The sequence below is a fragment of the Balearica regulorum genome, chromosome 2 (assembly GCF_011004875.1).
Source record: "Balearica regulorum gibbericeps isolate bBalReg1 chromosome 2, bBalReg1.pri, whole genome shotgun sequence".
NCBI lineage: Eukaryota > Metazoa > Chordata > Aves > Gruiformes > Gruidae > Balearica > Balearica regulorum.
In genome coordinates, this window is record NC_046185.1 from 52,668,093 (window position 1) to 52,683,542 (window position 15,450).

General features: G+C 38.4%; 1 protein-coding gene across 4 annotated transcripts in view; it reads left to right on the forward strand.

Moving 5' to 3' along the window:
• Window positions 1-15,450, forward strand: part of ROCK1 (Rho associated coiled-coil containing protein kinase 1) — a 94,723-nt gene that overhangs the window by 77,751 nt on the left and 1,522 nt on the right. For 3 of the 4 annotated variants that reach the window (XM_075744285.1, XM_075744283.1, XM_075744286.1), the window contains 6 exons: window positions 2,829-2,899; window positions 6,551-6,639; window positions 8,073-8,151; window positions 8,270-8,531; window positions 9,301-9,508; window positions 13,515-15,441. In XM_075744285.1, the coding sequence (XP_075600400.1) occupies window positions 2,829-2,899; window positions 6,551-6,639; window positions 8,073-8,151; window positions 8,270-8,531; window positions 9,301-9,508; window positions 13,515-13,671 (866 nt within the window). In that variant the 3' untranslated portion in view covers window positions 13,672-15,441. Of the gene's footprint in view, window positions 1-2,828; window positions 2,900-6,550; window positions 6,640-8,072; window positions 8,152-8,269; window positions 8,532-9,300; window positions 9,509-13,514; window positions 15,442-15,450 lie in introns of those variants that run through there. The other variant, XM_075744284.1, reaches the window with a different exon arrangement.

The window sequence follows — 15,450 nt, forward strand, 5'->3', positions numbered from 1 at the left end:
GCATTTGCAGTTGTGCTAGCTGACTATGTCAAGGGAAATTAAAATGCACTATAAATATTACTTGAGACAAACCTTTGTGGCAGGGTTGGAATGAAAGGGCTCATCTACCCTTTCAAGAGTATATTTGGTTCCAGACGAATGTTAGGTTTGTTGAAAAGGAATACATTCAGAAACTGTTATTTTCAACTGCAAGACGTTATTCACAGCTCAGAAATCATCTCTCATGCAAGTAGAATTTGCTCACTAAAATAGATTTATGGTAGACCAAAAAGAATGTCAACTGATTCATTTGTAATAGCTCATCCACTTTCTACTTCCTTTGAAATTTCTTTCAGAACGTGCTGAAGTAGAAGTGAACTTAGAAAAACTCCTACTCACACTGTCCCTATAAGCAGTGTAGTATCTGGTGCATCTTTTCAAATTTATCATTATTGGGTATTTCCAGATTTTCTTATGCCACAATTTCCACAGATGTGTACTTATTCCTTTTGAATCACAGTCATCCATACTTGTGGTGGGTTGACCTTGGCTAGACACCAGGTGCCCACCAAGCCGCTCTGTCACTCCCCTCCTCAGCAGGATTGGGAAGAGGAGATGGAAAAAACCTCGTGGGTCAAGATAAAGGCAGTTTAATAAAGCAAAGGCTGTGTGCGGAATCAGAGGAAACCAAAAGATTTATTCTCTACTTCCCATCAGCAGGCGATGTCCAGCCACTTCCCAGGAAGTAGGACTTCAGTAGGCATTAGTGGTTGCTCCGGAAGACAAATATAAAAATGAATGCCCCCCGTCCTCCTCTTTTCTCTTAGGTTTTATTGCTGAGCAGATGTCATATGGCCCCTTTGGTCAGTTGGGGTCAGGTCTCCTGGCTGCATCCCCTCCCAAATCTTGCCCACACCCAGCCTACTGGTGGGGGGAATGTTGGAGACAGCCTGGGTGCTGCGCCAGCACTGCTCAGCAGCAGCCAAACCACTGGTGTGTTATCCACACCTTGCTGGCTACTGGTAACACGGCACAGCACTATGAGGGCTGCTATAGGGAAAATTAACTGCATTTCAGCCAGACCCAATGCAATACTATATTCCTTTTGAATCACAGTTATCCATACCATGTTCTTTATCAGCAGTTAATCACTTTTTTTTTTTTTCAATGGAGGACTTGAGTTTTAGGATACTTCTAAAATTACTAAAAATGGAACAACCTTCTCTTGATGTAAAAATTAAAGTATTCAGAATAGGGTAGGCATTATCTGTGATGCCTGCAGACATGAAGGAAATAGGTTTCTTTTTCCAGACTTACTGAATATCCAGAATTGGGGGGGGGGTCTGGGGCAACCCCTACCCCCCACAATTCTTATGAGAGGCAGGGAAATACAAATTTCCTTCATTTGTCCAGGAAGGTTTCTTACTGGAATGAGTTCTGCTATCATGCCTTTCTTCCAATTAGAATTTCAATAGGTCAGTGGTCCCCCAGTATTTTGAAGTTACTCTGTGCGGAGAAATGTTAGGAAATGATTCTATATTTTTAAGTGTAGTCCACTTCTCTAAATATTGTATGCTGTAAGGCTAATGCAGGGAGGGGGGTTTTATGCCTAGTTTTAGTGCCTTGTAGAAGGCCAGGCTGTCAATCTCGTTTAATTTTACATAACAAAGTATATAGACAGTAACTTTTATATATTTGGATGTATTTTCAGAGCTTGCTGGGCTACATGTCTCAGAGAGTTATTCCTGAAGGATAAAAGGGACCAGTAGCTCCCTCTTACATAAATATTTGTGGAGAATGTTTTTAGTGCTGCCAGTTAAGTTTATTGTCAAGAATGCATACATTAGCTATTGGCTATATTTCTGTACTCTGACACTTTTTTTACAAATCACATTTTTATAATAATTTACAAAAAATTTACAAAATTTTTGTCAATTGTGAAATACATTTCTAATTACGGAGTAAAATTTTGATTACTTCATTCTTACATTTACAAAATTGTGAGACTTTTTACAGTGTCATTTCAAATTAATGGAATCATGATAGCTTCTCACTGCTATTACCTGTCTTCATAATTTTAAAAATATCTGTCACAAACCAGTATCAGTTAGCTGGAGGGGTTTTTAAAATCTGTGATTCTCATTAGGCAGAATGCTAATTTTCTTGTGACACTTCTTTGTGTCATTGTTAAATTATTTCAGTAGTTTGGTGGTAGGAAAATGTTATTACACTACTCTCTGGAAAATTGTCCACTGAAAATTTTAATAAAATGCTTGTCTCTTGTTCTTTATATCTAGTTGATTCTTCCTGCATTCCTTATTTATTTATCTCCTATGCTTATCTTCTGTGAGTAATGGGACACCCATGTAGCTTTGCTTGGTCTTGTGCGCTCTCCTTTTTTCGTGAAAATGTGAAATCTGGTTTGTTTTACTTGCTGCATCTTCCTGCTGAGTATTTTCATATAGCCCCTCTGGATGTCAAATTATGTTTATATTGAAAATCTCTTAATCATCCTCTGTTTAAGCTGTAACACATTTTCAAAGCAAAGTCTTTCCTGCCTGGCTCTTTGCAAACTATTTACAGAGTGTTAGATGTTGGCATCAAGGAAAACAGTTTCACTTTATTTTGCAGTAACTGTATCATCAAGTGTTAGCTTGTGACGAAGCATGAAGTAAATGCTTATATCTTCATTTTATTTACCTGTGCTTTTTATTCTGCTTTGCCAAATAGGTTATTGCCTATTACTGCATGTAGTACATCTTCCTTTCTAGTAATAACTTGCTTTTGTGCTATTCTGCTTTATTATTATCAATACATAAAATTATTTAATATGCATTTTTTTAAACCAGAATCGAGACTTGAAGGTTGGCTTTCAGTACCAAACAAAGGAAATATAAAGCGACATGGCTGGAAGAAACAGGTACAAACGGATTATTTTTTTTTCTCCTCAACTCCTTTGGAAAGTTTTTAGGCATACGGTGAAATGGTTTTACAGCTCACATTTAAGAAACAAACAAAATAATTAGAGTAATTTAGTCTGTATACATTACTTTATTGAAGAGAAAAAACCCAATAAGAAAATTCAAGTTCAGTATGAAATCTGTAGTAATAACAGGTGGGTGAGGAAATGCTTTACAATAGGCAGCTTGGAACCATTAAAAATCCCATTTCTCCTTTGAGTAAGCTTCTTTATTATACTCTTACTGAAAAATAAGCTTTTTGTGCAATTTGACAGCAGAGAGTAGTCAATACCACACATTTTGTGAAGGCCATGGAAGAGTGCACCACATTATAACTTGCCACACATGATTTCCAAGGACATGTCCATCTCCCTGACTTTTAAAATGGTCAGTCTTGCTTGAAAAGAACTGGTTTACTCTCAGAAACTGAACCTCTGTGCTGGAATTCCCACTCTAAACAAAGCAGTGTTCTTTTGCCTCTGCAGAGGTTATGATCTGGTTCTTTGAAACTTCCAATGTTCAAATTGAGATGTCTAGAAGCTTAGAACAAGTTTCCGATTATGTTTTCTGGTTTTCCAGTTTGCCTGTTGAACATCTTTTAGTATAACAAATTGCAAAAGTGAACGTGGTCACTAGAATTTCGTAAATTTTGCAAGCAATTTGTATGAAGTAGTTTATTTCCCTGCATCTTCCTTGCTTATATTCAAAGACCAGTATTGGAAATTACTCAGTTAATTCATGACACTTTCAACATAACTTTCTGATTCCTGCTGAAAGATCCTTTTCAGATGCTCCTATTTACGTTTGCATTCTACAAGTGTTAGAAATGGTTCCAACAAAATTTAATGGAGAAGGATTTAATTCCTGTCAAAGAAGCACTGAAGTGTTTGTATTGGGCCTTTAGCTGCTGAACTCCTCCTTTCAAGTTCTCTGCTTTTCACTTGGCTGACATGACCTTCTTTATACAAAGTGTTTTGAGTTGCAGACTTGCCTATTTTTACATCAACATCAGACCTCCTTGGTGATGTGTTTGTAAGTTAAAATCACCACCTATTCTAGCTTGCTGAGAGCAAGTGTTAAGCTCTGCCCTATTTCAACTAATGGCTGCTTAGAGTATTCTCCCAGACCCTCAGATGAGAGGCGATGTGAACAAGTCCCATGTTGAAAATGCTTGCTTACCACAGTTTGGAACCTGGGGTTTTGTACAGACACCTCAAATGCTTTTCAGTTGGTTTCTGGTCTCTTTGCATTTCACTTTGTCTCCCTATTAGCAGAACTGCAGGAAGTCTGCAGAGCAAGGTCAAGAATGTTCTTGGTGGTGTATTCGAGTCAAACATTGGTAGTGTTTGAATGTTCTTCAGGTGTCTCACGACACACACCTATTTGTAATCTGTTCCAGAATTTGTTCCGTTTGATAGCTGAGGCTGTTTGACTCCTGTTGTTCCAGAATTGATTCTCCAAGTGGCTGTCAGACTTCCGGCAGTGTCCGTGAATGGAAGTGACTGTGCCTAGGCACAAGTCGTGTAGTTTTATTCTGCTCTGTATTATCTAAAATACTGCATTATTTTCCTCTCAGAATACCTCCAGCAGCCTTTTCTGGTTGTCTTTAGGAAATGGAGATTATTCTTGCATCCTCTGATGATTAACATTTTAAACTTGTGATAAATGCAGCTTCTTCAGTGAAAGACTGTATCTGAGCTTCTTTAGGCATGCCCATTATAGGCATACTTAGTTTCCTCAAGATATTTTAGGCAGTTACTCCATTCAAACTTTCCTAGTTTGAATAATAGTTCTTGCACTTTGAAGGAATTTGAGCTACAGATGGATGCCTCTGTCATAAAATGAGTCATGCTGGTAAGATTCCTTAAACTAGCTGAGGTTCAAACCAGTGAGATACAGTAGTGAGGGGCCATGCTGACTTACATGTGTATTCTGTTGGCTGGACTGTACCGCATCTGAAACTTCAGGAGGCTTGTAGTCAGCCTCTTTATTCTTTTCTAATAAAAAATCCTGACTGAGGGGCTGAAAGCCCTTTTAATAAGGGGGAAGAAGGTAACTTTTGTATTCAGGTTTTGAGGTCAAAGTCCTCTGTAATGAGGAGGTTCAACCTCCTCTTGTAGGAGGAATAAACAGCATTTACTTAAATTGTCAGTATCTGCATCGTGCAGAAACCCATTCAATTACCTACCAGTAACTGGAGTTCAAGATGAACTGTTTGTGTATTCACTCTCTTGCTTTTCTGTCCTTTTCCCTGCTTCTGAGTCATATTATACGTGAATCTGGAGCTCAATATAGAGAGAGCAGCCAGACTACCTCTTTTAATCCTTTTTAGCACCTAGTACCTTTTATACGTTGTTTCTAAAACATTTGAAACTATAGGGGAGGGAACTGCCACAGCTGTCACTGAGCTTATGCTCACAGATGGTTGTAGCAAAGATGTTGGACTGGCAGCTCCCACCGAAGAGCAGCAGGCAGTGAATTCTACAGGCTTGAACTCACTGGGAAGTGCTTAGGTTAGAGGTGTTTGATCTTAACTGGCCTGTGGGTTGCAAAACTTTTTTTCTGAGCAGCTTGCTTTTTTTTCCCTGTCATATGAACAAGTGTTTATAATTCTGTGTGATTGTTAGCATCACTGGAAGGGTGTCTGTGTACTTTAGGTTGGGGACAACATCCTTGAGCTTTCTGAGACGGAAGGGAGGTGGACACTGCAGTCATACTTGGCATTTGGGAATTCTCTTGGAAATGGGGCCTGCAGTCCACTCCTGCTTAAAACTCACAGTGCCTTTCCAGTAGCTCTTGCCTATTCACCAGAATCCCATGCATTCTGGAGTACTCCATTTTTTCAGTGGTGTGGGATAGGTATAATGTATTAATATGCATATTTTGAGTAAGAACCTTTAAAATACTCAGGGAAAAACCTAATCAACACATTACCAAATGTTTCTGTTCTTTAACAATTTTACCATTCTGGAAGAAACTCTGTGGTTTGACCTTTAAAGTGACACATAGCAAAAGAATGTCCATTTCTTTTCTCCTGCTCTGCAAACCTTTCTCTTACTGTCTCAGTGTATTCCTAGATTTGGAATGTATACCAGACCTCTGTTTCTGCTGATTCATTTTGGCTCTTTACTTTAGCAGTCCATTAAATTGAAAGTGTAGGAAATAGTTAACTGGAGCTGTGAGAATCTCTTTTAGCCTACCAGTAGTTTGGTATGAAGTACCAGTGAGTCCTGCAGGTCTCTAGAACTACAGTTGTTGTTTACAACTTTGTCAATAAGTGATAGATTCTGCATTCCAGGCGTTTCTCAGTGATACGGTAATTTTCATAGTAACACACCAGTAGCAACTGAAATTTGTGAGTTTGTGTACAGATGGACTTCCAGAGTTGTGACAAGCCTTTTAGAGTTCTCCAGTGACAATACTCCAGCCTGTAGCATTGCACAGCTGTCAGTATTGTAGCTGCCTGCACGATGATTTAAATATCTCCTGATACTAGTTTAAAAACCTTAATTTACTCAGGCTTTTTATGTGCATATATGTGGGAGTACAGAAGGATACATGTTGCTTTTTAAAATGCAATTTTAACTTGTTTTTACCCTTTCTTTCCCCAGTATGTTGTGGTGAGCAGTAAAAAGATACTGTTCTACAATGATGAAAAGGACAAGGACCAGTCTAATCCATCCATGGTACTAGATATAGAGTAAGTAAAGTTACTGTTAATTTTGGATACAAATTGGCAAAAGAGTATCGTGTGAGAGAGAACTGATAACAAATCTAGAAGCTTGGAATCAAAATTCCATAAATATTTCTTTAATTTCCCATATGGAAAATGGAAATGTTGGAAAATGTCTGTTTATCTATTTTAGGGTGCTGTTAACAGAAGATACTACTTTTTATTTGTCCTACTATTGCTAAAAGTTAGAGAAAAAGTTAAACACACAATAGTGTGGTACTGTCTGTAGTCAGTGGTCTGAATTTACAGAAATCAAGAGCCTCAGCTCATTATGACAGAGAAGAGTCAGAGACAGTGGAACCTACATATTATGCTATCTCTTTTTATGATTCAGTGTAATGACTGTTTTTTCCAGTTGCTTCAATAGCTGCTTTCTAAAGCAGGACATGGTAGTTGTGGGATAGATAGGGAACTGGCTGTCTGATTTTTAGGTCTCGTCCCCTTGCTTTATACCGTATTCTTGCTGAGAAAGGATCAATGTTTATCAAGCCCAAAGCATTTCTAACTTTTCCAGATGGTTTCTGTTTCAAGTGACAAAATAAATGAATTGCGATCCCTTTAGATTGGTTATACATGAGGAAAATTGTGTCAAATATCACTGAAGCCCATTGCTGATATATGACTGAGTGTGATGTTTGAACAGCTGATTGACATTATGGGACCTTAAAGAGTAGTAATTGAAAAAAGGTTTTAAAATTTATGAATAGGTCTATCGGTGACTAACAAATACAGTGGTCTGGAAGGAATCTCAAACTCAGGAAGTGCTTAAGCTGCCAATTACTCGTAACCAGGAAAAGAGTTATTTTCTCTTTGAGCTGTTTCTTACTCTCTTTTCATAAACATCTGTTACGGCAACTGTTGAAAACAGGATGTTGGGATAGATGGACTTGCAGTCTTGACCCAGAATAAGATGATGTTTGTTTCAATTTTTGTAGCATTTTCAACAGCTGGTGCTCCAGATTGCCTTTTGTGATGTTCTGGCATTGATTGTTTATCAACTGATAACATGATTTAGTAAAATAATTAGTGAGTAGTACTATACTTCATATGGTTACTTCCATCCAGGGTTATCAATAAGCTTTTCTATTAATAATCCATTAGACTTCCTAGTGTTTTGAGGAAGAATTTGGACGCGTTTTTCACAGGTAAATTTGCCATGATGGTTCTTGAACCCATTGTACAACAACCCTCTTTCCATGCTATGAAATGTTTTGGTCTTACTTGGGTAGGCAAGATCTGTATGGTCTATGAATTAATTCCTAAAATCATATTGTAGCCTTAAAATATATCATATCACTTGTATAAACAAGATTTACAAGAACTTCAAAGCACTTTGATAACTGTTTTTAAAACACTCATAGCCTTTTAACATTATCTGATTCATGTTTCTTCTAAACTAGTAAGCTGTTCCATGTCCGGCCTGTGACTCAAGGAGATGTATATAGAGCTGAAACTGAAGAAATTCCTAAAATATTCCAGGTAAAAAGAAGTGTATTCCCATTTCTATTTAACTCTCTTGAAAAGTTTGGTGGCTTCTTTGAAAAGTATAGAAAAATACATAGTGCTTCAGCAATAACACAGCAGTATTCTTTTTCAGATTCTCTATGCTAATGAGGGGGAATGCAGGAAGGATTTGGAGGTAGAACCAGTACAGCCGACAGAGAAGACGAATTTTCTAAATCACAAAGGCCACGAATTTATTCCAACATTATACCACTTTCCAGCCAACTGTGAGGCCTGTGCCAAACCTCTTTGGCATGTCTTTAAACCCCCTGCTGCCCTAGAATGTCGAAGATGCCATGTGAAATGCCATAGAGACCACTTAGATAAAAAGGAGGAATTAATTGCACCATGCAAAGGTATACTTGTGGGTTTTTGCATTCTGTGTTCTCTGCGTGCGTAGCCAGACCTGCTAAACTATCAAAGGCAAATAAAAGCACTTTAGTTTAAAAGTTTTCTACTCCTTAGCTTTATGATTTTAGATGTGAAAGGTGCTATTAAAATAATAGGCTGTTAACACTGCCCGTGAACAGGCAGCTGTGGGAAGCCTCCATAGGGAGCCTGTGGTGGTGTCACTGATGTGGCTTTGCTGAGGGCCCCAAGAGCACAAGGGTCCCCAGCGGTTTGTGCCCAAGTACTGGGCAGCTCCTCAGTTCCCAGACCATTCTCTCTTATACACGGCCCACGTTAGAGACAATGCAGCTGCCACGTCACCACGCTGTGCTAAGACCTTGAAGAGTGGTTCTACTCCAACTTCATGGGTTGGAGTAAAGGTTTCTTCTCTGTGCTCCTGTGGAATATTTGGGGTTTGTGCTCTGGAATTCATCCATGAGGCACCCATGCAGCTTTCCAGCTTATTAATTTGCAGCTTATTAAGACTGCAATTGGTGTAAGTTTTCTCATTTCTTGAATATTAATGTTAGAATCAAGAATCTTAATGTAGAATGACAAATATTGAAAGAAACTATATTCATAATTTCCCATGCTGTTTCTCGTCTTCCAGGCATATATAAACAATTCCAATACAAGTATGTATATAGGTGTCATCATTCTTTCCAGTGGCACACCGTTTTTTTTTCATAACAAGTCCTAGTTTTCACTGAATCGTATTCCTCCGTTTACTTTTAGTGAGTTACGATGTAACTTCAGCAAGAGATATGTTGTTATTGGCATCCTGTCAAGATGAACAGAAGAAGTGGGTGACTCACTTAGTAAAGAAGATCCCTAAGACGCCACCATCTAGTTTTGTTCGTGCTTCTCCTAGAACTATGTCTACAAGATCCTCAGCAAATCAGTCATTCCGAAAAGTTGTTAAAAATACTTCTGGAAAAACGAGGTGAGAAACTACAAAAGCTGCAGATCTTTTTAACTAAAAAAAAAATTATCTCTGTTTATAAATCTTACTTAATGTGAAATTGTGAAATAATGCCATAGTTATGACTGTTGAACTGCTGATCTAAATCTTAGCTCAAATCCTGAAGGAAGGAAGCAAGCAGAATTCTTCTGCTGTTGTGGTATATTTATCAGTTATTCGGATTTGGAAAGTTACTGTAGAGATGGCCAGTGCACATGAGGGAGCTGGTTGCGTTTTTTCCTGTTTAAAGGCAAGGCTCAGTAGCTATATCAGCAATGGCATTTAACTGCAAGGATGATCCATGTAGTTATTCATAGATTGACTGAACAAGCTTGTGTAAGCTAGAAGTCTTCTGCAAATGAGGGTGTAATGAGAAACTTACAGATTCTCAGTCTGTTGTTATGTCATTTCTTTTGGTGTGAGGCGGCTTAAGTATAAATTCCAGTCTTTCTCCCTGCTTCCTTATTTCCTGTCTTCTCCTATCCCAGCAGCTGTTTTGTAAGCTGTGTGTGACCCTGTACATTAACCAGGGCAAGATTTAAAATACAGCTTATTAATGCTAGGTTATGTAAGCTGATTTTTAATCTGCATTCGTTTCCTCATACAGTATGAGTGTTCTTTTTCCCCAGAATAACCACTTGGGTTGACAGTATGAAGTGGAAACCAGTGTCTCAGTTAGGGAAAGTCTTCCTAGGTTGGCAGTGCTACCAAAATAAATGTCGCAAGCATTCCTTGCATGAAGTGCACTAAAAGCAAACTTTTGCATGTGAAGAGACACTGGGTATGTCATGAAACATCCCCTTGCAGAGGAGAGTAGGGAAAAATCTGAAAGATACAAAGGGTGCTGATTTTCTTGTCCCCATAATTAACACTAAAACATAAGTGATCGTAGTTTTGACATACTAAAATATTCAGTGAAGGCCCTCAAGATAATCTCATCCAGGAAAATTACTTTAGGCCACGAATACAAAGCCAATGATGTTGCAGGCAGTATTGTGTATAGAGATCATAATCAATGCAACAGCATGAGCAGAAGGACATAAAAAGAAATCTGTGACCCGCAGTTAAGAACATGTCACTGTGCTACAGTATTTGGGGGAGAAGCCATATTCACAAACACTGAACAAAGTCTCCATTTGCCAGTTACAGTTCAAATGGCAGGAACATAACTGAATCACGATGTGATTTTATGTTTTTCAACACTGGCACTTAAGCAAGCCAAAGGTGTGAAACACAGAAACACTTCGGATTTGTGGGGAGATTTCCTGGGAAGTGGGGAGTTTTTCCTTACAGTCTTCACTGTAAAAATCTGTTGAAAGCAAGGGTGAGTGCAGATAAACCTAAGTTAAGAAGAATGACATCATCATTTAGTAATTTAGTAATCAGAGCTTGATTACTAAATAGTAACATCTTCAGTATTGTACTAAATAAAGACAAATTGGTAATTGCTAATTTCAGGGGGTTTTCAGTCACGTTTGTTATGTACTTCTGTGGTGCGTACTTGTACCACAGAATCTTGTTAAACTGTTTGTTTTGCCTACAAATGGTCCATTTCTCCCAACTTCCAAAAGCTTTTGTAAAGCTTCATAGTGTTTCCAAACTTATTTTTCTTTTAAACCTCAATTTTTCCAAGATTTACTGAAAAAATGTTACACCTTCTGTAGGCTTTAGCCAGATCTTTTAAGACTCTTGGATATAAATTACACCAGCTGGTTTTAAAATATGCATCATTAATAGCTGTTGTTTAACATCATCTTTATTTACAATAGGACTGTTGAAGACGTACTGTTCTGCGGTTGAGAAAAATACGAAGTGCTTTTATGTACATTATGATACATTTATTTGAACAATAATCAGAATTCTAGAAACTAGTTACTATAGGCAGACCTTTTAAACAGGCAGATACAGAAAATAGAAGTACTTAGAACTGGTTAAAGGGCTCTGTTAGGACCACCTAAGACTGAAAAAAAAGTGCGTATCATGTTGAATACCTAAAAGGATTAGGCGGAATGATTTTGATACTGAATGGTCATCCCACCATAAGATCTGGGAGGAAAAAAAACCCCAGAACTGATAACATAAAGCTCATTAATAGAGTTTAAAAAGAGTTTTTAAAACGTGACACTGAAATAATGCTAGTCAATATTGCTTACTGAAAAAGATGTCACATTAACTGAGAATCTTTTGATGAGGTAGCATTCTTGGACAGTAAAAAAAAAAACCAAGCCAAAAGAACCAACTCCCCCCAACCCAACCAACCAACCAGCCAATGGGGTTGGAAAGAATTATTTTAATACACCATTTATGTGCATCTTTAAGCTGTATTAATGGTAATAATCTTAACACTTTGAAGATCATAGTCCTGAATGTACATTCAGAAATCATCCTCTTACTGAGTATACAGATTCTGCTCTCCCCCCTGCCAAACCCTACCTATTTAGAGTTCACTTTATAAACACATTGCATCCTTCTTCATTTCACATTTAGAAATTTAGAGTTGTAGCCTTTCTTTTCCAAAAGACTGTTTGAATTGTATTCTGAGCATGCTTTCCTTTCCATTTATCCTTGTGAGGTCCTCTGGTAGCTGTAATAACCAGAGGTTTTTTTTACCTTTTGTTGCAATGTTTGTTTCCAGTTTTTGGGAGGGTCTTCAGATGAGCTGTACTGCAGTTACTGTAATATACCTCATGCTAAGGTTTGAAGGGGGGATTTGTATGTGCGTACACATACAGAATGGAAAAAAAAAAGGGGGGGAGGAGGTTAAAAACCTACTGTAGGGAAAACAGCTTTGGTATTCAGATGTCTCATAGCTGTTAGCTTTTCAACAGATTTTTGTTTTCAGCATAACCATGTGATTTCTCAAGTTTTCATTTCAAGATCTTAACTTTTTCCCAGGTGTTTTAGAGCTAATTGGAAAAGCACAGAAGCTTTCATCCATGTTCTTTTATGGGAGCAAATCCATTTTCTTAAATCAATTCATTGATTCTTTTTCACTCTGTCTTAATAGAAATGCTGGTTTGGGTTTGCCTTTAGTAAGAACAAATTTGCAGCTAATCTCTTCTAGAATGAACAGATTTACATATTTGAAAAGTTACAGTAGCTCTTAAAGGAATGGGCCTGTTTGGGGAGATCAGTTATTCAGACAATTTTTGTTAATAATACTGTTGGCATTTGTGGTGTGAGAATGTTAGAGAATCATAGAAATACACAAGTAGTGAATGGGAACATTTTAAAAATGAGAAACACCACGTTTAAAGTTTTAATATCCTAGAGATACAATGAGCCTAATATGTCACCAGCACCAGGATGAGAGCTGTGCATTCCTGCACTTTATCTTGTGTCAGTTCATGCTTCACAGATTACCACAGTTAACTGATCTATTTTCCAGCAGAGAATTAATCCAGGAATGTTTTCACTAAGGAAAAGCAAAAAAACCCAAAGTGTAACAACAAAAAAACCATCAACCCTAACCCCACAAAAGAAAAGCAGTTGCAACAGATAGGAAGTTGCAGCGGTTCACTGAAGAGTCCAGAAAGCACCAGATCTGTCTCAAGAATGGAAGGAGGAAGGGTGAAGATGGTCCTGTTGCACTAGCGAATTATCAGAATACTGCAGAAGTTCAGAATACTGCAGCCTTGCTTTTTCTCCCTCTGCCCTAGTGTTCAGCCTCTGTTCACACCTTTCCCCATCACCCAGTGGGGTTCCCAGGTTCTTGGGAAGAAACAAAGCTCTTAAGTATTCTGCCAATACCTGCGTGGTATCTTATCTCTTCAACGTCTTGAGTTTTCTAACAGTCTGTGATGTGAATCGAACAGTTAACATTTATATTACTCTTCTAGACTGAGTCCGAACCCATCAGTGAGTTTGATGACACAGCTGATATTTGACCTTAGAAATCTTGCTTCTTAATGATGTTTAATACTGACATAGCTTCTTAGAAAATATAATTAATTTACAGCAAACTATGTTTTAACACTGCATATTGTAGGCACGGAGTATGGAGGAAGAAGCATATTGAGCATAAGCAATTTAGAGAGGCACAGTACTTGACCAGCAAGAGTGCTAGGTATGTGCGTGCTGCTGGCCTGTTGTGCTGCATGGACACATGGGCAGGAGGCAGGTGGGGAGCCCCTGCACCTCGCTGATGCTTGAGGAGCTGCTTGTGTGGCTTTGTGGCGCACTCCATCCCCATCAGACAGCTGCCACTGGGTTGACTGGAATGTAGTGGGGCTTGCGCGGCACCTGCAGAGCAATGCGAGCGAACAATGAAAAGATTCGGAGTTACACTGAGCAAATAAGCATTAGAAAAAGGTCAGGCAGGAACTTCGCTTTCACGCTTTTCTACTGTGGACATTTTTGTGACTTTCTCAGACAAATTTGATGTTAGTTGTGTCTATGAACTAGACAAACACTGCTGCGATGTAGTATGGTCAACCTGTGCCCTGATACCACGCGTATTCCATCCTGTATATTTAGAAAGAAGAGGCATTGGGTTTATTTTAGGAGAATTGACTTCTGATATACCAGATGTTTAAATTTAGATTATTAAATAAATTTTCAATGGATCTTATATACTGAACGCTTGCGATTGTGCAGTAGCTGAGCTAATCTGACAGCCTGTTGCTACTTAAGGGGGACGACTTTCCCTCTGTCTTCCTTCCCTACTCTTCTGTCTTTGGATCCTGGGTAAGTGCTTGAAATGATCCATTTTGTACCCTTTCATTAAAGTCCACAGTTCAGTTTCCTGACCATCAAAAAAACGTAGACTTATTTTGCTGAGCTAGTGAGTGGAATCAGCCCACTGAGAAGTGCGGTGGTTGCTAAATCTGAGGACAGGTAAGTAGGAGGGTGCTCCCCTAGGGTGAGGAAGGTGATGAAACGGAGGAACAGCGGCCCTTTGCCTTTCACGAGGCAGCGAGTTGTTAGATCAGCTTCTCTGAACTCAAGACACTGCACCCTGCAGTTCTCATCCTGACCTCTTTACCTAGACGTGGGAGTAAAGAGACGTAGTGATGATGTTTATGGGATATACATGTTTGGCTTTTACTAAGTATCTGAAAATTGTTCTGTCAGACAGTATAGCAGAACTTGATCTTGGTGATGGAGTCCTACCATGTAAGCAGGCATTAACTGTATTGTCAAATGGATACAGGCTTGAACATGTGCTTTAAGACATTTCAGGACGTTTCATTTAGGGTCTGATCCACCTTTCCTTGCAGTTGGTAGGCAGCACTTCATTGACTTAATGGAGAGGTGTATCAGAGCCATTAAAAGGAGCTTCACATATAAGTTCATCTTTAGTTCTATTGTTCATTTTCATAATTTATCACTAGTAAATACAAAGCAGAACTTCAAGATGAACTTGCTAGCATTTGCAGTACTGCTTCTAGATCTGAAACTACATGTCATAATTTATAGTATGCTAATTTATACACATTGTAGCAGCACAGTTGAGGTGTTTTGTTTTAAGGTATTTGGACTTGGGCACCTGATCAAGTTAATGCATGTTAAAAAAAAACAAAACAAAAACCAACAAACCACCAAAACTCCTGTGCATCAAATGAGCTCTGGCAACTGCATGCGCGTGCTCTTAGCCTTATAGAAAGTCTTTTCTTATCCTGCAAGCGAAAGAGGGTCACCTTGCATTTGCCATGAATACACCCATGATTGTTTACTCTTGTTTACTTGTAAAGCTGCAGTAATGTTATCTATCACCTGTCTGATCTCTGTGTTCATTTAATGTTGTTCAAAATGAAGAACAGTTTGTGGAAGATTGTGTAGGTATGATCTTAGTATAGTATCATGTCAATTGAAAAAACATTTTGTTAATGTAAAATATTTTCTTCACTGAAGCTCTTGGCAAACATGCACTGGTGTTATGAAGCTAATTTTTATATTTGTTATTAATTGTCTGTTTTCTCCTT